This window comes from Plecotus auritus (genome assembly GCF_963455305.1).
Source record: "Plecotus auritus genome assembly, chromosome: 1".
NCBI lineage: Eukaryota > Metazoa > Chordata > Mammalia > Chiroptera > Vespertilionidae > Plecotus > Plecotus auritus.
Window position 1 is genome coordinate 153,888,971 of NC_137770.1, and position 21,583 is coordinate 153,910,553.

The 21,583-nt window shown below is 40.5% G+C and overlaps 1 protein-coding gene across 2 annotated transcripts in view; it reads left to right on the forward strand.

Moving 5' to 3' along the window:
- The first annotated feature begins 703 nt into the window (after positions 1–703).
- Positions 704–21,583, forward strand: part of USP6NL (USP6 N-terminal like) — a 188,990-nt gene continuing 168,110 nt past the window's right edge. The window contains exons 1-2 of one of the 2 annotated variants that reach the window (XM_080656700.1): positions 704–907; positions 19,865–19,951. In XM_080656700.1, the coding sequence (XP_080512826.1) occupies positions 19,948–19,951 (4 nt within the window). In that variant the 5' untranslated portion in view covers positions 704–907; positions 19,865–19,947. The remainder of the gene's footprint in view (positions 908–19,864; positions 19,952–21,583) is intronic. The other variant, XM_080656701.1, reaches the window with a different exon arrangement.

Here is a 21,583-nt window from a genome sequence, read left to right on the forward strand (position 1 = left end):
AGCTGACCTAGAGAAAGACGGGACAAAAGACGAGCATTTGAGAACTTCTAGGTAGCAATGGGGTTTTGCACAGCAGCCTACTGAGAGCCATGCTGATTTGAACACTTAGGTGACGGTCCTGAAAAACGAGAGCAATGCGAATTTTGTCAGAAGCAATGCCATTTGCTAAGCGGAGGATCCCTGGGCACTGCCTAATGATGCAGCTTCGCTTGTCCCAGGTCACAGCCCTCACAGGCGGTGCTGTTATGGTGCCACTTTGAGAGAAACGGAGGCACCGAGAACATGAAGTCCATCACCTAAGGGGGGACCGCAGCTAAGTAGTGGCGTCAGAAATGAAAGCCCAGGCAATGCGGCCGCAGGGACCCTGCTCTCGGTGACTCCTCTGTGGACCTCCCGCTGGTCCCGCCATCCCTGGACCGTTCTCTGGACCCCAGGTTCAGGCTGCCCGTCCCCGCAGCGCCTCCAGGGTCCCCAGCCCCGCCCTCTCCCTTCAGCGCCCGGGTCCGAGCCTCAGCGCTGGGCTTCCCTCTGCGGCCGCGGTGAGCCGGGCGCGCCCCCGACGGCGGGAACGCGGGGCGGCTGTGGCCGCCGGGAAGGGGCCGCCAAGATGGCGGCAGCCGTGGCCGCGGCGGCGGGGTTTGGCGGCGGCCCGTGAGGCAGGCGGGGCGGCTGCGCGGAGGCGGGGTCCCGGGCTGGCCGCCCTGGGGGCGGGGCCGTTTCCATAGCGGCGACAGGAGGTGTCGCGCCGGGAACTTCCTGGTTCCCGGGCTCGGCTTCGCGGGGATCCTCCTGGAAGGGAAACAATGGGGCGGAGGGCACTGCGGTAGCCGCCGCTGCGCGAGACCTGCTGGGCCACCGGGACGCCCTGTTCTGCCCCCTCCGCTGCCTCCGCTGGGACCGTCCGGAGGTAACTTCACTTCCCCTCGCCTACCGCCCGCGGCGTCTCCCGGGTTTCCTCCGGGGCAGGCACTCCGACTTGGCCCCGGGGAGCCGGACGCCGCCATTCTCGGACCCAGGGGAGGGGGACGCGCTGCGGCTGCCCCAGGGTGCTCGCGGGGGGCGGGCTCCGGAAACGTTTGTGGGGCCGCCCTTGTCCCCCTCTGGAACCAGGATTGTGGGGTCCTGCGGGTGTGATTGACAGGTAGGCGGGCGCCGGGTCGGGGGCGCGGGGGCGTGCGTGGGGTCTGCCGGGGCGGCGCGGGGCGACCTGCTGCGGGTGACGGGGCTGGTGGAAGGAGTCAGGCGAGCCGGTCGCGGGCGGGAGACCCACTGCCCGCTGCCCCCTGAGCAAGTTTCAGCCCCTGAAGACGCGTCTCCCTTGCAAGTTTCACTTGCGTGCCCCGGAGCCCCAGTGGGCAGGACTGAGGCAAACTTCGTGCATTTAAATGAGCGCCTTCATGCTGGGAACTTTGTTTCCACCCGGCGAGGATGGGGCGGATGAGGGATTCGCTGAGCCTGGAAATCTGTGCCTCTTTGCAAAGCTTGCTGAATAGTTTGCGGCTAACAGCCTTGTGACGGCGTGGCGTGGCTAATGCGTGAGAATCGTTACTCGCAGGTGTTTTAATGCCAGAAAATGCGAGGAGTATGAATCCGCCCGTGGACATTCTGTACATTGAAGACTGAACTCCTCTCCCCCTTCCCCCTTTCCATTTTAATTTTCAGATGCTTCCTAGTCAGTAGACTTTAACAGGAGTTACATGAGTCCCTTTATGTGGCTGGGAAAGCTTTTTGAATTGTCAATACCCAGTCATTGGAAAAATGTGACACAGATGGAAAAGAAAAGTGGGGACACGATCTTGAATATTTCGTTGGCTGGAATATATTCAGCTCTATATTAATCCATCTCTAAAGAGAATTAAGTCTTTGGGATAGATATTTAATATTTTGTAGCTCAGAAAAGTTCGATAGAACTTTAAAGATCACCTTGGTCAACTCCCTCATATGTTGAATCTCAGGGAAGTTCTGTTGGAGGGAAATCAGGGTACCTTTTTTTCTTTTATGAAGTCACCTTAATGAGAATTAAAATTAGCCAGCATCAAGTAAACAGTGGTTTATTTGCCTTTTTTTCTTTTTTCTTAATCCTCACCCAGGGATATGTTTCCATTGATTTTAGAGGAAGAGGTAGAAAGTGAGAGAGAGGGAGAGGGGGAGAGAGAGAGGCAGGCGGGCATGGATGGGTTCCCTTCCTTAGGTACGCAACCCGCATCCTGGATATTTGCCCTGACTGGGAATCGAACCCAGGGACTTTTTGGTGTAGGGGATAATGCTCTAACCAACTGAGTCCCATCGTCCAGGGTAGTTTATTTGGTTTTATTTCTCACTCCATCAGACCCGAAAGTTAAGAAAAATATTTGAGTTTGCTTCTCTTTTTTAATAAAGTTTGTCAAGATAGACTAGTTTATTACTCAAAATGAATGTTAATCCTTTGTTGTATGCTACATAGGCAATTGAAATATGTCAAAAGAAAAAAATTGTACTAATAAAAGTAGAAGTTAGTTTTTAAAGGAAAACCATAGTCTTTAATTTCAAGTACAGGTCGCCCGAGTTAAATTCCTTTGAGTTGTCAGAAAGGCATTCAAAGAGCGATGTGTGCCAAACATTAAGTCTTAGTGTTGGTGCCTCCTTACTGGTTTTAACTAGACTGTCAGTCTCACTTGTAACTTGTTTTTGGTAAGGATATCCCATTACCAGTTTGAACAGTGTTTTGACACGAAATTACTCCTAGTAAAGACAACTGCCATTGGTTAAACAAGTCAGTTAGTAGAAGTGACAGCTTTGGCACCATCTGTTAATGGACTGGTCATCCTTTAGCATCATAGGGAACCAAGACAACTTCCTGGCATGTGGATCCAGACTGGGCTGGGCCTCCAGTGCCAAGGAGAGGTTGCACTGGCCAGTCTTTGCCAACATGTGTTTATCTATGTCAAGTTACTGTTACATTTTGTAGCCAGTGGAAATGGGTGAAAAAGAGGCCAGTGAATTCAAGCTAGTGGCAAATTAAAAACAAAATTATTTTGCTTACAAAGTGCTAGGGATGAAAAGACAGTTTGAAGCTGGCAAAAGATTTAGCAACAGTGCTTTCTCTCTGCTTCAGGTAGAGAGAAAGAGACAAGAGATTAACATTTTGTGGTTTATGTTTGCAATTTTACTTTAACCATTGTTGTTTTGTTTTAGTGCAGTGATATTGTTATAAACAATACTCAGACTGTTTATTACCTGAAAGTTATAATTTGTCCCTTCAGTGTGATTTTTGGAAGGCATATTGCCTTCTTAGATGTGATTTACTTATGTTTAGAGATTCATATTTTTCCCTTTTAAAAACTGTCTCAATTTTTACAGTGGAAGTCAATACAAAGATAATATTAATCTGAAAGAATCCTGCCTTCTAGCACACTTCATTATAGTATGTGGGAATAGAGCATGGGAATTAGAGTCACAAACACTTGGTTTCTCAACTGGTCTGTGCCATTTCCAGGCTATTTCGCTTTATGCAATTAATTTACATTTCAAATTTGTTTTCGTTTTTTTTTTGTAAAATTGGGGAACATAAATTTAAGTTTGGTTATTGAACAGATATTTCTTGAGTGCTTTTAACGTACCCCAAGACATTGAGTTAGGTACCTTGTTTTTAGCAAGATGGTGCATAAGTCTTTTGAAATTTTGAAGTAAAGTATAGGGAGTTCTGAAACATGTAAGTAGGGAACCTAACTTGATTTGGAGGTGTCAGGACAAGCTATCCTGAGGAAGTGACTTGTAAGACTTGAAGGATGAGGAGGATATGCTAGTTGAAAAGGGGAAATGGATGGGTGGACCCTTTGAGGATGAGAGAAGGGCATGTATACACTCCTTGAAGAGACTGTTGAGAAGGTTAGATAAGAATGCGTGTTTATTAGTTAGTGCCTTACATGGTACGGAAGCAACCACTGTTAGTTGTATAGAGAAGGCTCTTGGCACCTTACTTGGCTCTTGGCACCATAATCATCTTGTTCCATAGCAATTATAGAAAGGCCGTCAATCTAGTGGACTCTTAACTGCACTAGACCTGGAAATGACTCTCTGCACACATTGGTGTCTACTGTCAACTCAGGCACCGCTACTTGTTAGTTTTTATATCTCTAAAACTGGAATTAGATGTTAAATAAAAGTTTCTTTAATGTCCTTACAGAGATACTATCATCTGATATCAGTGTATTATATACTGATGTCAGTATCGTATTTTGATTTAACCTTGATGTCATTTTCCCTTAGAAGAGCTTAGACTACCTTATTTAGAATATCTATTCACAAAATAATAATACCAATCTACCCTAAAAAAATAAAATTAGTAAATGGCAGGAATTTAATTTGCTTCTAGGAAGATCAGGAGTGACTGGAGTTTCATGTCTTGTTTGCTTAAGTGTTTTTGGTTCTAAAGACATTAGTTATTCTCTGGTAGATGTACACATTGCACCTGTGTCTTGCTAACATTGATGAGTACAGAAAAAGGTACAATTTTATCCTGGAATTTTCCTTTCACTGAATTATCAAGTGAATTAAAAATATTAGAGTAATTTTTTTCATGAAATAAGTGAAATAATATCAATTTTAAGCTTGTTAATGTGTGAATTTCAGTTAGCAATGTTATATAGATCAGTAAAGGCAAATTAATATTTTATTATGGAATTAATGCAATATTTATAAGCCAGTTGGTTCTTGGGGCTTTTTATTCCTGTTTCTTTTTTGGACATTTTAATGTTCAATAGTCTATCTGTGGTAACATAAGAAAAGATAAGGTTTTGAAAAGTCAGTCAAATGTAAAAAAATCAAATAGATGAGAAGGTTGAAATTAAGGTTAGGTATTTGTGTGTGGGCTAGATATTTATGTGTATTTTGCCAGTGCTTGTTATAAAAATTAATGAAGTGGCATACAATGACTACTGACATTAATGTTTAAAATTAAAAATAATCTGCCCAGCCATTGTGGTTCAGTGGTTGAGCATCGACCTATGAACTAGGAGGTCACGGTTTGATTCCTGGTTAGGGCACATGCCTGGGTTTCAGGCTCGATCCCCAGTGCAGGGCGTGCAGGAGGCAGCTGATCAGTTATTCTCTCTCATTATTGTTGTTTCTGTCTCTCCCTCTTCCTTCTTCTCTGAAATCAATAAAAATATATTTTAAAAAATCTATTTGTCTCAACCTGTTCCATGTTCTTTTTTTCTTGTTATAGTTCTGTTTTGGGTTGATTTTAAAAAAATAGTTATTTCACTTCCTCATTTTTTATTAGCTTGGGATTATATATATATATTTTACTCTTCTTTCATTGTTTGTCTAAGAAATTCTAATATGTATTCTTGAATTATCACAGTGCAATATCAATAGAAACTTTCACCCTTTTTTCAGATAATGCATTCCTTAATGCAGATAAAAACATTAAAGCCAATTTCCTTTCATTACCTATTTTGTTGTTACCATGTTTTTAAGTGCATATATGTATACTAGAGGCCCGGTGCACGAAATTTGTGTACTGCGGGAGGGGGTGGGGTTCAGCCCGGCCTGCGCCCTCTCACATTCCGGGACCCCTCAGCGGACATCCCTCTCACAGCCCGGGATCTTTCTCTCCTTACCGCCCACCTGCTCACTGCTCCTTAGTGCTGCCACAGAGGCGGGAGAGGCTCCCGCCACTGCCGCTACACTGGCCAGCCATGAGCCCGGCTTGTGGCTGAGCCGTGCTCTCCCTGTTGGAGCGCACTGTCCACCAGGGGGCAGCTCCTGCGCTGAGCGTCTGCCCCCTGGTGGTCAGTGCATATCAGAGCGACTGGTCATTCTGGTTGTTCTGCCGTAATGGTCACTTGGGCTTTTATTAGATATAGATATGCATACATACATATATGTATACTTAACCCCCAAATAAGTTTTTCTATTGTTTTATGCTGTTATTATTCAGTTAGACTTACTGTATTTTTTTTAAATTCCTTTATGCATTACTGACCTTTCATTTGGAATAATTTTTCTTCTGCCTTAAGAGTGCTTTTAGTATTTTCTTTAAAGAGGATTAGTATTGACAGATTTTCAAACTTTTTGTTTGTCTGAGGATGTTTTTAGTTCACCTACATTCTTGAAAGATACATTTAGCCAGGTATAAAATTCTAGATTGGAGATATATAAATACGTATACTTACGTGTTATTTTTGGAGAAGAGATTATTCTAAAGTGTTTGACTTTATTTCTATTGAGAAGTCAGCTGCAATTTATTGCTTTCTTGTTTATAATTTGTTTCTTTGTCAGACTGTTTTAAGGATTTTCTTTTTATCTTCTGATTTCAGATGATTTTCTCTATTTTCTTTTCTCTCTTGGGATAAATTTTGATGCTGTGACTTGATGTATTTCATCAGTTTTTTGTAGTTCTCAATCATCATGTCTTCAAATATTGCTTCTTTCCCAGATCTATCCTTCTAGGGTGTCAATTATATTCAATGTTGGATCTCACTGAATCCTCTATGTATTTCACTTGTTTTCTATATTTTCCATTCTTTTGTTTCTTTTTTGTTGTGAATATTTTATTCTGGCCTATCTTCCAGTTTACTGAGTTCATCCTCATCTTGTCTAATCTGTTCTTACATGTATTGTCTGGGTTTTTAATTTTGGTTATTGTATTTTTCACCCTAAATTTCAATTTGATGTTTTAAAAATCTGCTATGCCACTTTAATAGTTTCTAATTTCCTGTCAAAATTTTCAAGCTCTTCCTGGCCTGCATGGTTCAATGGTTGAGCATCAACCTATGAAACAGGAGGTCATGGTTTGATTCCCCATCAGGTCACTTATCTAGGTTGCAGGCTTGATCCTCAGTGTGGGGCATGCAGGAGGCAGCCCATCGATGATTCTCTCTCATCATTGATGCTTCTGTCTCTCTCCCTCTTCCTTCCTCTGTGAAATCAATAAAAAATGTATTTTTAAAAAATTTCAAGCTTTGCACACATCTCTTTGGACAGAGTAAGCATGGCAACTCTATCCCAAAATTCTATAGGTTTTTTGTTTGTTTTGTGGCCTGTTATTTCACGAGGAGCTAATCTCCTTATGTGCCTGCTTACCTATGGTTATGTACTGTTTATTGTATTTAAAAAAGTATTTCTGTCCCTAACCGGTTTGGCTCAGTGGATAGAGCATCGGCCTGCGGACTGGAGGGTCCCGGGTTCGATTCCGGTCAAGGGCATGTACCTTGGTTGCAGGCATATCCCCAGTAGGAGGTGTGCAGGAGGCAGCTGATCGATGTTTCTCTCTCATCGATGTTTCTAACTCTCTATCCCGCTCCCTTTCTCTCTGTAAAAAATCAATGAAATATATTTTAAAAAAAGGAGAAAATGAAGAAATTAAAAAAAAAGAAAAAAAAGAAAAAGTATTTCTAGAAGTAATTATAGATTTAATAAGAATTTTGCCAGCACTTAGGATCACCTTTATCCAAACAGATTTTTTTTTTTTTTTGAGAGTCTGTACAAGGAGTTAGTTTAGTTTATTTATGGGCTGTCCATTCTTCTGGGATTCAGCTTTTTAAGGTCTCATTTTATAGCAGGGGGTAGTTCCTTTGGTGGATCTTGTACTCTGATATTTTGTCTTCTTAGCCTGGAAGTCTGCCTAAGTGCATTTTAGCCTCTCAGGCACCTGTTTTGATTAGGCAAACAATTCCAGGAGTAAAATGCTGTGCTCCGCATTCTGGATTCCTGTTATCTCTGTAGCTGGTAATTCCTTATTATATTGTTAGGTCTTTGTGTCCCCCTTCCCCCTCTTTTTTAAATGAAGGTATATTATACATATAGAAATGTGTACTAATCTTAAATGTATACCTTAAGGAATTTTTATAAATGTAATTAAATATATATAATCATACCCACTTCAATATATAGGACATTTTTGTCAACCCAAGAGGCTCTGTCACACTCCTTCCCAATTATACTACCTTCCTCTCCTACCTCAGGTAACAATTACCCAATTTTCTGTCACCATAGACTAGTTTTGGGTTTTCTAGTTTTTCATCAAAATGGTATCATACAGTATGTAGTATCTTATGTCTGGCTTCTTTCATTCAACATTGTATTGTATCAGTGAGATTCAGCTATGTTGTTGCATGTAGCAGTGGTGTTTCTTTTTTATTGCCCTGAACTTGTTCTGGGCACTGTGGCACCGAAAAAATTGTCTCATACCTCAATGACTTCAATGATGAAAACATTTTTACCCTCTTATAAACCTGCAGATTGGGTAGTGTTCACCTCTGCGTCATTAGCTTTCAAGTAGGGCTGCTTGAAGGCTGAGTCTAGTATTGTTTGAAGGTTTGCTCACATGTCTGGTGGTTGATGACCGAACACCTAAATGTGGCCTGAGCATGCTCACTACGTGGTGGCTAGGTTCCAAGGGCAAGTGTCCAACCCACATGTGGTGAGAAGGGGAGTGAAGAGCCAGTGAGCCAGACAGATGCTATTTTGGCTTCTATGACTTGGCCTTGACATCTTACATGAAGCTTATTCAGTATTATTTCCACTTCAGTCTATTCTTTGAGGCAGTTATGCGTTTACCCAGGTTTAAAGAGATTAAAAAAAAAATGGATTCTGCCTCCTGTTGGGGAGAGGCATAATTCTGGAATAGCATGTGAGACCAGAAATAATGCAGTGACCATTGTTGGAAAATACACTCTGCCTTAGAGGTAGCCTAATACATGACTGTGTCACAGTTTATTTCTCCATTTTACTCTTAATAGACATGGAATTGTTTCCAATTTTTTGCTATTATAATGAAGTTGCTAAGAACATTTTATATATTTTGTTGAACGTATGTACTACCTTCTTTTGGATATATTCCTAGGAATGGAATTATTGAGCAATAGGAAAATGTGAATAAATATATAAATATAAATATAGTTACTAGCAAACAGTTTTCCAAAGTGGTTGTACCAATTTATACCCTCTGATATTTTTAGTAATTTAAAAATATATTTAACATATATATATTTTTTGGTCTAGCTTTCTGTTCAAGCAAGAAGGTTGATCTGTAATACCTGGTCTATCTTTGTTGGAAATGCACATCCCTTATTTTGTCTTTTATGCAATTTTTCATGTATTTGTGTTTTACTTTCCCAGTTAGATGCTTAGTTATTAGAACATGAAGACTAGGTAGAAGAGTCTGATTGTGAAGTAATAGACTGAAAAAAGTAATATTTAAGAATATGTATTCAAATTACCGCTAAGAGTAGTTACCATTAGCCGACTATCTACATTAGTTGCTTAAGAGAATTTTTAAGAAATTGCTTTTTGGGGTGCTTGAGCTCCATTCTTCATCAGTTATATCATACTTTCTTTTGACCCAACTTTTTATTATTTTATTTTATTTTATTTTTTTATTTTTTTAAAATATATTTTATTGATATTTCACAGAGAGGAAGGGAGAGGGATAGAGAGCTAGAAACATCGATGAGAGAGAAACATCGATCAGCTGCCTCCTGCACACCTCCCACTGGGGATGTGCCCGCAACCAAGGTACATGCCCTTGACCGGAATCGAACCCGGGACCTTTCAGTCCGCAGGCCGACGCTCTATCCACTGAGCCAAACCGGTTTCGGCTTGACCCAACTTTTTATACCACTTTGGATTCTAAGCTCCTTCCTCAGATTTGCTTGGGAAATATTTTTCTATTACAAAAACGTTTTCCTCCAAGGTTGATGATTTGCTCTCACTGAGGATTGCCAACAGAGTGCCATCTAGGTTCTCCCCTCACACTTAGGGTTACCTTTGATTATTTCACTGTTAATAGTCATTTTGACTATCTTCTAAGTGTCATTTAAATCTGGCCCATTTGAAAAACAACAACATTTTAGATTAGTTTGTTTTAGTTCATATCTGGTTATGATCAACTGATTCTGTTTATAATGCTAAGGAAGCTAGAATCTTTCTTAGTTACCCAGTGAATTAAAATAAGTTTTTAGGTCATAAATCTTTCAGTGCTAGAACAAGAACTTACAATTGTATTTCAACTCCTTTATTTTATACAAGAAGACCAAAAATGGATCAGTACTAATACATGTCAAATATATAAGATATTTAGTTTACCAAAGCATTTTTTATGCATAACCCATGATAATTTTGAGTGGTAGACAGGTTGGAAATTTTAATTGTAATTTTACAGATAAACAGGGTCAGAGAAGTGGTGTGACTTGATCTGAATTTCTAGAGCTGGTTAATGGCAGAGCTGGTCCATACGTATCTGGGACTTCCTATATACTGAGTGATTTAATTTTTTTTTTTTACAAGGTCTGTCATCAACTTGCCAAATTTCAAGTTTATTGACATCCTATATGAATCTTCCTCTCTTCAACTGTATATATGTGTATTTTTGGCCTTTGCATGAGCTGAAGCTCTTAACTCCCATCTCATTCTTGTTTCTCTTGGTACTTTTGTCCTGTATGTATATGTATTCTGTTAGCTCAGGATGGCTGGAACCAGGTCTCTCTCTCTCTCTCTCTCTCTCTCTAATTTTATTGGTTAATAAAAGTAGATAGGTTTCAGGTACAATTCTATAATACATCATCTGTATATTGTATTCTGTGGTCACCACCCCATGTCAAGTTTTCTTTCACCATCATTTGTCCTCCCTTTACCCTCTCCTACCTCCCACCACCCTCTTTTCCCTCTGGTAATCACCATACAGGTTTCTCTTGATTGTTGTATCTGAAGCCCCTTGAGAAGTTTTTGCATTATTCTATGGCTCAATTAGTATTTTCTGAATGAATGGATGGATGCAGTCTTGTGTTAAGAATCCAGCTAGAGATAAATTTATTGAAAATAGAATCAGGTCTACTTTTCTTTATATTTCTCATGGTGTCTGGTATAGTGCATACTATTGTAGTTGGCAGTCTGTAATTTTTAACTCACTTTTAAAAGGATGCCAGCTCCTGAAATTCAGAAATATTGTATCTTTCATTTTAGCTTTTATCTGTGGAGCTCAGGCATTATGTACAGTTCTGATAGGATATATCAAGAGAATTAGGCAAATGTAACATGTAAACAAATTCTAAGCCACTTTTGAAAGATCCTGCCTCTGTAACAGATAAGTAAGGAGGCCTTAGATGGGACATTTGTTTTCCTAACTACTTAGAAGTTGACATGTTGACCAGCCTAAAGCTACTAGAATTTGATAAGTCCTTTTGGAAACCTAGCTTAAATTCCACCTGCAGATGGGGAAATTAGACCTCATTCTTATCTGATGCTTCATTAACATACACGTGTAAACAAACTGAGGAAACCAAAAGATTTCTCATTTTGCCCATCTCATTCTCTGATCTTAGCAGGAAGTACTCTGTTGATTTAGTGAATAGGATAAACAAACCTCCTTTTACTCTAGCAATAATAGATTTGCTTTACTTCTCTTGAGCTGGGAAAATACTTAAAATTGTGGTAATTTATAGCGTTATGTTTCAGGGCATATAAATTGCAGAGAAAAGCATTTTTTAATAGAAAGCCCAAGAATTGTGAAAGTACAGTGGTGAGCCCTTCTATGTCAATAAATAATGGCCTTAATATTAACTAAAGTTATTTCTTTATCTGGAATGCAAATGTATTACCTGGGACTTTGCCCTGACATAATATATTTGAACTACTAAACTGTGCATCTGAATTAAGAAAGAAAGCTACTAAAATCATTATGATGTAAGTTCCATGGGGAGTAGGTTCTTTATTTTGTTCATGGCTGTTTCTTCAGAGCCTAGAGCACTGCCTGACTCATAATAGCTGCTCGGCAAATATTTGTGGAATGAATTATAAATTTGTATATTATCTGTCTTTTAAGTTTAAAAACTGAACATTAATCATTTAAGTATTGGTTTATAAGCCTTTTGTAAATAAATTTAAATTGGTTGAGGCATAATTTTTTATTACATCTTGCTGGTTATGAGAAAGTTGCATAATGTACATTGCAGAGCATTCATTCATTGTCAGATTTCTTTGAGACATTTTAAAATAGTGCATGATAGTCCACTGCGTGTAAATGAACAACATTCATTTAGTCAATCCCTTATTATTGGACATTTAAATTATTTATATATTTTTTGCTATTACAAATAATGCTTCAATGAAGGGAATTTTCTTAAGCTTTCTCTTGGAATGGCAGTTCAACAAATAGCAATTTAGCAAAACAGGATCTAGGATTTTCTACTAGAAAATGAATTTGGATTACACAACGGCAAAGGTGAGATCAGAAGTTTCAATGATCAGACAGCTGAGATCAGACATCACAAATGGGACAACTCTTTGGGTAAGCCAGCTGGTTCTACATGTGGATAATGGGTAATCATCAGTCTTTCACAGAAAAGCTATCTTGCAATTTGTAGTGGAACTAGCTATCACTTGTATTTGTCTTTAACTTTTAAAGAGTAAATGAGTCACCACAACTGTTTCTTTTTCTTAATTATGGCTTAAAGACTATAAGTGCATTTAACTCCTTTATAACATTTACATATAATAGGTTACTTTTATTTATAATCATTTTATTTCTGAATTTTATTGGGAAATTTTCACTTTTTTATATTAAAATATTACATTTATACAAAAAACCGTATGTAATGTGTGTTACTCAGTCTAATATACCGATGTCCATACTATCCCCTCCTTCAGCTTAAGTGATATTGCCAGTACCTCTTGGATCACATCTCCCCACTACTCCATTTTATTTTCCTGAGGAAACCATCAGTGTCAACTCTTGCTTTTCTTCATAGTTATAATTACACTAGTAGCCTGGTGCAAGAAATTCGTGCACATTAAAGGGGATTAATTAGAAGAAATAATTTAATATTGCTATTTGCCCTTTCTCTATAATAGAAATGTCAGAAATGAAAGAAAATTAGTAAAATGTATATGAAAACCTTCCTCCTGTCAGAGTCTGGGGTGCACCAGAGTCCCGCCCACCCACATGTGCCTCAAAATCATGTGAGACCCAGACCCGGCTGGTCCCCGCCCCCATTGGGCTAGATCCAGACCTGGCAAGTCCCACCCTTGTCAAGCCCCGCCGGGCAGGGGACGTAGCCTCAGGTCCCCTGGCCTGGCACCGGGAGGGGGGAACAGCCTCAGGTCCCCTGTCAAGACCCATTGGCAGGGGAGTGCAGCCTCAGGTCCCCCCTGGGCGGGGGGTGCAGCCTGAGTTCCCCTGACCCAGCACTGGGGGTGCACCTTGAGGTCCCCTGTCATGCCCCGCCAGGCAGGGGGACACAGCCTCAGGTCCCCTGGCTTGGTGGTGGGGCGGGGGGTGCGGCCTGAGGTCCCCCGGCCTGATGCTAGGGCCGGGGGAGCAGCCTGTGGTCCCCTAGCCCAGCACCAGGATGGGAAGCACACCTTGAGGTACCCTGTCAAGCCCCACAGGGTCTGGGGAGGACGTAGCCTCAGCTCCCTGCTGATTGCTTGTTAAGGCACCTTATGCGAACTTGGCCTCAGCTGTGGGTGCAGCCATCTTTGTGACGGAGTGATGATTAATTAGAATATTCCTTCTTTATTAGATAGGACTAGAGACCCGATGTACAAAATTTGTGGAAGAGTAGGCCTTCCTTCCCCCTGCTGCTGGCACCGACTTCCCTCTGGCATCCAGGACCTGAGCTTCCCTCTGGCCACCAGCACCCGGGACTTGGGACCAGGGCTTCCCTCGCAGCCCCAGCTTCGTCCTGAAGGTTGTCTGGAAGGATGTCTGGTCTAATTAGCATATTATGCTTTTATTATTATAGACTAGAGGCCCGTGCACATTAAAGGGGATTAATTAGAAGAAATAATTAGCCCTTGCAGCTGTGGCGGCTTGTCTCCCCTCACATTTGTGGCTTCATCTGGAAGGTCATCCGGAAGGACATCCGGAAGGTTGTTTGGCTGTCCAGTCTAATTAGCATATTACACTTTTATTATAGACTAGAGGCCCGGTGCACAAAATTCGTGCACAGGGGTGTGTGTACCTCAGCCCAGCCTGCACCCTCTCCAATCTGGGACCCCTCGAGGGATGTCCGACTGCCCGTTTAGGCCTGATCCAGGTCCCTCTCACAATCCAGGACTGCTGGCTCCCAACTGCTCGCCTGCCTGCTGTCCTGATTGCACCTAACCACTTCTGTCTGCCAGCCTGATCACCCCCTAACCACTCCCCTGCCAGCCTGATTGATGCCTAACTGCTCCCCTGCCAGCCTGTTTGCCCCTAACTGCCCTCCCCTGCAGGCCTGGTCCCCCCCAACTGCTTTCCTCTGCAGGCCTGGGTCCCCCCCAACTGCCCTTCCCTGCAGGCCCAGTCGCCCCCCAACTTCCCTCCTCTGCCGGCCTGGTCACCCCTAACTGCCCTCCCCTGCAGGCTTGATCGCCCCCAACTGCCCTCCCTTGCAGACCTGGTCCCTCCCAACTGCCCTCCCCTGCTGGCCATCTTGTGGCGGCCATCTTGTGTCCACATGGGGTCAGTCATCTTTGACCACATGGGGGCAGCCATCTTGTGTGTTGGAGTGATGGTCAATTTGCATATTACTCTTTTATTTGATAGGATAGAGGCCTGGTGCACAGGTGGGAGCCGGTTGGTTTTCCCTGAAGGGTGTCCTGGATCAGGGTGGGGGTTCCCTTGGGGCATGGGGTGGCTGGGCGAGGGGCCTGTCGTGGTTTGCAGGCCAGCCACGCCCTCCGGCGACCCAAGGGGAGGCCCTGGTATCTGGGATTTATTTATCTTCTATAATTGTAGCCTTAAGCGGAGGTCAAGGCAGGCCAGGACTGCGGGATCTTGGCTTCCTCCATCGCCGGGGGCAACTCAAGCCTCCTGCTCTCTCCAGCTCCGTGGCTGCCTCCATTTTTGTTGGGATTTATTTATCTTCTATAATTGAAACTTTGTAGCCTTAAGCCAGGGCGGCAGGGAAGCTTGGCTTCCTCCATTGCCCGGGAAACCCAAGCCTCCTGCTCTCTCTGTGGCCACAGCCATCTTGGTTGGGTTAATTTGCATACTCGCTTTTGATTGGCTGGTGGGCGTGGCTTTTGGGTGTAGCAGAGGTACGGTCAATTTGCATATCACTCTTTTATTAGATAGGATCTGCATGTGTCCCTAAAGAACATATTGCTAATTTTACGTATTTTGGAACTTTATATAAATGGTATTGTGTGTGTGTATGTATATATTCACAAATTTAGTGAGTAAAATATTTTAGTAAAATTAAAACTCACAAATTTATTTGCATTTAAAATGAACATATTTATCCTCTGCATTAGCCATCTTTTGCTGTGTAACAAACAACTGCTAAATTTCAGTGGTGTACCACTATGAGCATTTAATTCTAGCTGACAGGTTTGGCAGTTTCTATTTTCATTTGATTCTTCAAATCTGTTTCCTTTTTTATTCATAGTTTCCATTTTATATTATATTTGGAAGCTGTTCTTTTTTAAAAATATATTTTATTGATTTTTTACAGAGAAGAAGGGAGAGGGATAGAGAGTTAGAAACATTGATGAGAGAGAAACATTGATCAGCTGCCTCCTGCATACCCCCTACTGGGGATATGCCCCCAACCAAGGTACATGCCCTTGACTAGAATTGAACCTGGGACCCTTCAGTCCACAGGCCGACGCTCTATCCACTGAGCCAAACCGGTCAGGGCAGCATTGCTGTTCTTTTTTAAAAAGTTTTTTTGAGTAGTCTACTTATTTCTGTTGAATTTTGCTTATTATGCATAGTTTTACATTTTGAGCTCTTTTTAATTATACCTTCATCTGTGGAAATGCTTATGAGACCTGAGTTAATACTACTTTCTCCTAGTGGGAATTTGCAATTGAGGACACGGTCAACCCAGGGCCACTTAATTTCCAGGCTTAAGATTTTCTCAATGTACAAGTAATTTGAATTTGAACTTGAAGCCTGTGTGAAGGTTGGTTTGGTTATAGATTTCCAGGGAATACTCTCTTTCCCCTCCCCAAACACAAATAAACCTATACTTGGCAGAATTTTCCTTATAGCATCCCTTTGGGGTATTTATTTTTTCATTGTTTATTACTTTTATTGAAGATCTAGTCCTTCAGGTGCCAGGCTTTATGTGCTTATCTGTATGTAGTCTGACTTCCCATATTATATAGCATAAAGGTTTGGATTTATCCTGTGCAAACTGTTAATTTTGAAAGCCCTTCAGCATTGTCCAGTAGAATTTTCTGTAACTGAAAATACTATATATCTGTGCTAATATAGTAGCTATAGCCATATTTGGAATGTGGCTAGTTTGAGAAAGAAACTATATAGCATTAATATTAATTTATTGGTATATTTAAATATAGCATTAATATTAATTTAGGAACTTAAAATGTTACCTAACTAATTAATTTAAAATTAAATGGCTACATGTGGCTACTGGCTACAGTATTGGACAGTGCAGCTTGGTTATGAGTGATTGTCAAATGTCTCTAAGGGCAGTTGTGGCATCATTGCCTATACTCTCTGTGCTCCTATTTATTTATTTTACTTTTGTCTTTGAGTTCCTTGTGAGCTTTGCTGTGCATTTAAAAGGCTAATTCTTATATTTTATCAAGCATTTTTAGGTGCTATCTAATAAGAGGGTGTACAAACCATTTGGGCACAAAAATCTTAGAAACAGATATTTCTGATAGCTTTAGTTTTAGTTGGAAATGTTCTTTTTTTTTTTTTTAAATATATTTTATTGATTTTTTACAGAGAGGAAGGGAGAGGGATAGAGAGCTAGAAACATCGATGAGAGAGAAACATCGATCAGCTGCCTCCTGCACACCTCCCACTGGGGATGTGCCCGCAACTAAGGTACATGCCCTTGACCGGAATCGAACCCGGGACCCTTCAGTCCGCAGGCCGACGCTCTATCCACTGAGCCAAACCGGTTTCGGCAGTTGGAAATGTTCTTATCTTGAATGATAAAAATGGAAAAGTTCATAGTAGAGTGCTAAAAGTTTCTGAAGTAGAAACTGATTAGGAAGCTAAAAATTATGAGAAAGAATTATTTTGTCTTCCTTCTTATTCTACAAAGAATTTAAGTATGTTAAAAGATGAAAATATTAATAAAAACGTAGAGATGCCCAACCAACAACAGCTACACCGGCCAGAGCTGAAAAAACTCTTGATATCTTAGGAACTTCAATCCTGGAATAATTATTTATTTGGCAACTTATGATTATTGAAAGAAGGGGCACACTGCTTAGTACACAGTGCTTTGATGTTGCCATTTTGGTATTTTAAGTTTAAGATTAAAAAATCTGATCCAAACATGAATAAAAAGAAAAGTCTCTGGTCAGAGAGATTAGATTGTACAAGTGTAAGCAAACGAACTCCTGGGTCGTCTGTGAACATTTAATTTACTTTGTGTATTTGTAACATGGGATTGCCTTCCCACGTCATCATTCAGCATGTCAACCTCATAGTTCCTGGGAGGGCAAACAACTCTAATAGACTCAGTGAAATACCATTCATAAAGAGTATTGATAGTGAGTAATTTCCATCATGTATTCTAAAACTAACATGTAGATGATAAGTTTTGGATTTTCCATATAACTTCTCATTTCCTTTGTGGTAATTGGATTATCTGGAAATGAAAATCATTTAATAGTATCTCCTGTATAGATAAAGAAGAAAGCATATGGGATAGGGGTCAGGTGATTACATGACAGCACTATGATTGTATGCCACTGTTAATTACAGTATAGGAGCCATACTGTTCATATAGAATGGTCAGTTTGTAAATTTATACTTCCCATATATATTACATACATGAGTAAAGTGTATATATGGGGCAAGCATTATTTCTTCAAAGAATGTTATCCTAACTTTAATCTGTTTCAGAAGCAGAGGTCCTTAGTATTATGCTATTTTCTTAATTGATTTAGCAAATAAAGTAACCATCATTTCCTGTGATTGAAGGAAGCTACATATTAGGTAACACAAGTATACTAGTACATTTTGTATCTAATCTGATCTTATCTGTGGAATTTCATATATTAGATTTGGTGAGGTATTTATGCATCCATTGGTATATTTAAATATAGCATTAATATTAATTTATGCCTCATTTAAAAATACACTAATCAAGAAAGGAAATTTGTGAAAAAAATATATTTTTATTGATTTCAAAGAGGAAGGGAGAGGGAGAGAGAAATAGAAACATCAATGATGAGAATCATTGATTGGCCGCCTCCCACATGCCCCCTACTGGGGATCGACCCAAAACCCAGGCATGTGCCTTGATCTATGGTTCATAGGTCAGTGCTCAACCACTGAGCAACGCTGGCTGGGCAGAAAGGAAATTTATAATGTAAATTTTAGCAAAAGGGTTAAATATATTTATACTAATACAGGGTGATGCTTTACGTTATACTCAAGTGAAAAGAATAAAATACAAAATTTTGTATGTAATGTTTATAAATTATATTTAAGAAATAGTTACAAAAAATGCCTTGAAAAGAAATATACCCCAAATGATTGGGTAAATATAGTAATATGGTGTTGTGATATAATTTTTTCTACTTTGGTATTGTTTGCAATTTTTTTAAATCAGTGAAACCATGTTACTTTCATAGTGAGGAAAATGTCCATTTTTAGAGAAAATCTATAGCAATAACTTTGATAATCTTTATTTGGTCATGTATATAAATAATTTGTATGTAATCATAGTAAATTTAGCAGGTGTGATGTGCTATATTTACCCTAGCTGGAGTGCTTGTTTAATATTAAGACAAAAGACACCTTACTGAGTTTCTGTATGGTAATTACTTTATACATTTTATTTACATTTGAAGTAACTTCTTATAGAAAAAAAAAATAGAATGGGATCATGATGTTCTAAAGATCGATTGGCATCTATATAATAAAGAGCCAGGGTCGTAATGACCGCTACGACCAAAGGCTCAACTAGACTGGAAGTCAGTGCTGGGTTGCCGTGGCGACCCAGCACTGATTGGGGCTGCTGCTGGCGCCCTGACCCAGCACTGATTGCCTAGGGGGCTGCGGATCAGGCCTGGAGAGAGGCCTTCAGAGAGAGAGGCAGGGTCTGATCTGTAGCCTTTGTGGCAGCCGTTGATCAGAACTTGCCTCTCTCTCCCGGCCTGGCCAACAGCCATGCCTCCATTTCTCTCTAGGCCTCCACCAGGGCTGCTGATCAGACCCGCTTTTCTGATCAGACCCCGTTGATAGGTCCAGAGACACTGACTGACATAGAAACTGACCAATCAGAACCAAATCTGGGTCAACTGAGGAGCCAATAGCTGCCTAGGAGGTGGAGCTTTTGATGCTGACTGGCATAGAAACTGACCAATCAGAACCAAATTGGCCGGCAGAAGAGAGCAGTTAGGGGCAAGATCAGGCCATTGGGGAGGACCGTTGGGGGCGAGATCAGGCCGGCAGGGGAGGGCAGTTAGGGGTGATCAGGCAGGCAGAGGCAGTTGGGGGTGAGATCAGCCGGCAAGGGAGAGCAGTTAGGGGCGAGATCAGACTGTTGGGGAGGGCCATTGGGGGTGAGATCAGGCCGGCAAGGGACCTCCCTCTTTGGGGCAATCATGGAGCTCCCCGATTGATCGATCGCCCTGCTGGCTGGTGGCCTGGTCCTCCCTCTGCAGGGCGATCATGGGGTGATGGCTGGGTCCCCAACCAATTGCATCGCACTCACCTTGGCTGGCCTGGTGCCAGTGGTTGTCATAACGTGGTTGTCCGGAAGGTCGTCCTGATGGTGGTTCTGCTGTTCGGTCGTTCGGTCGATTTGCATATTATGCTTTTATTATTATAGATGACACCAAGAGGTTCTTTTGGACATAGAAAATTTTAAACTAAATTATTTTCATCTCCATTTAGAAAACTTAATTTTAAATACTGTCACAGAATATGACTTATTTCTCTTTGTTTTTTGACTAGGACATGTATTCCTCCGAGAAACCTTGGACAGCAGATTTTGGCTTAATATCTGATTGGGGAAACATACAGAGACATTTCCAGTCATGAGTAAGTGTCCTTCTTTATTTCATTTCAACGGTCTCAGGAGCATTTGCAGTGTTGTACTTAAAAAGAGAAAAAAATTGTTATTGGACAAATTGGAATTATGTGACTTCATCCAAGAGATTGGATAATCTGTTTTACCCTGGACTGTGCACTTGTCTCTAAACAAGGCAATACTTTTTGTTGTTTGATTTATTCTAAGAAGTTGAATGTGGTAAGGAAATCTGTGTTATTAACTTCTTGGCTGACTTATGGTTCTATTATTTATAATTTTCTATTGAGTAGCTATTGGAAAATGACTCATTAGAAATATGAAGGAGGAAAAATGGCAGTTGACATCAATCAGCAGATGTTTTATTGTGTGAAATGTGATTATTGAGTAACATGGGTTAATATGTTCAAGTACAAAATTAAAAAAAAAAGAATAATAAAGTTCTCTTTATCAACATCTTTGATGGAACAAGGAACCAAGTCTATTCTATAGACTTAACAAATTTGTTGTAGATTTTATCTTCTCAGTTGTATATGTAATGTTTTTTGTCATTTCTAGCCATTTCTGCTTGTGAATAGGAGAAGTGGATTTTACTATTTTGTGTTAACTGTTTACTTTTAGAGAGTGAGGATAGAGTTCAGATTTTACCTTATCATAACCCTATGGTAACTTTGATATATGACAGCTTTTTTGATTATGAAAATTTTGGGAAGAAGTGAGCATTTCTTTATTGTTATAATATTAGGGATTTTAAAGTTCTTTACATATTATATTGATTATGCAGGATGGGACAAAATGAGGTTTACAGTTCACATGGAATATAATACAATAATTAAATAACAATATAAGAATAAACTCTGTTTTGCATACTCACAACTGTAAACCTAGTTTTGCCCCACCCTGTATTGATCTTAATATTGACCAGAGTACCTTTTTTTTTATCAACAGTTTAAATAATTAGGCAATCCATAATAATAAAAGCATAATATGCTAATTAGACCGGACATCCTTCCGGACGTCCTCCCTTCCGGACAAAGGTGCGGCGGGTGGGGGCTGCAGCAGAGGCGGCCGTGGCAGGGGCCAAGGCCCTTGCCCGAATTTCAAGCATCGGGCCTCTAGTTGATAAGTAAAAACGAAGCTGTTGTTATTGTGTTATCTTTGAGTGCTTTCTACTAAGAATAATATTGCAAGAAGTAGTCTTTGATTTTTTAGACTTTCCAGTGTGCACATTTTCACAGTGGTGCACTTTGGATAAACAAAGATAGTTGCTAGATTAGTTCAAATACAGATTAAGAAAGAAGCTGCTTTTGTTATTTCAGCTCTATTCATATGCAGTTTTGTGAGAATGTTTATCTAATGCAGTGATTTTCAACTAGTGTGCTGCAAGAATTTTTAAAACATGCAATGCCTGACTATTTAGTCATGGGCACTGATCTCTTTTCCCTTAGATTGTCAAATAAAAAATGATAGCCAACACAACAATAGCTAGTCGGTATAAATGAATCAAAATTATACCATTTTTTTTGTCAGATCGGCAAAAAAATATAATACTGGTGTGCTGCAGAATTTTAGTAATTAGTTTACGTGTGCCATGAGATGAAAAGGTTGAAAATCACTGATCTAATATAAAGTCCCAACTCTAATAA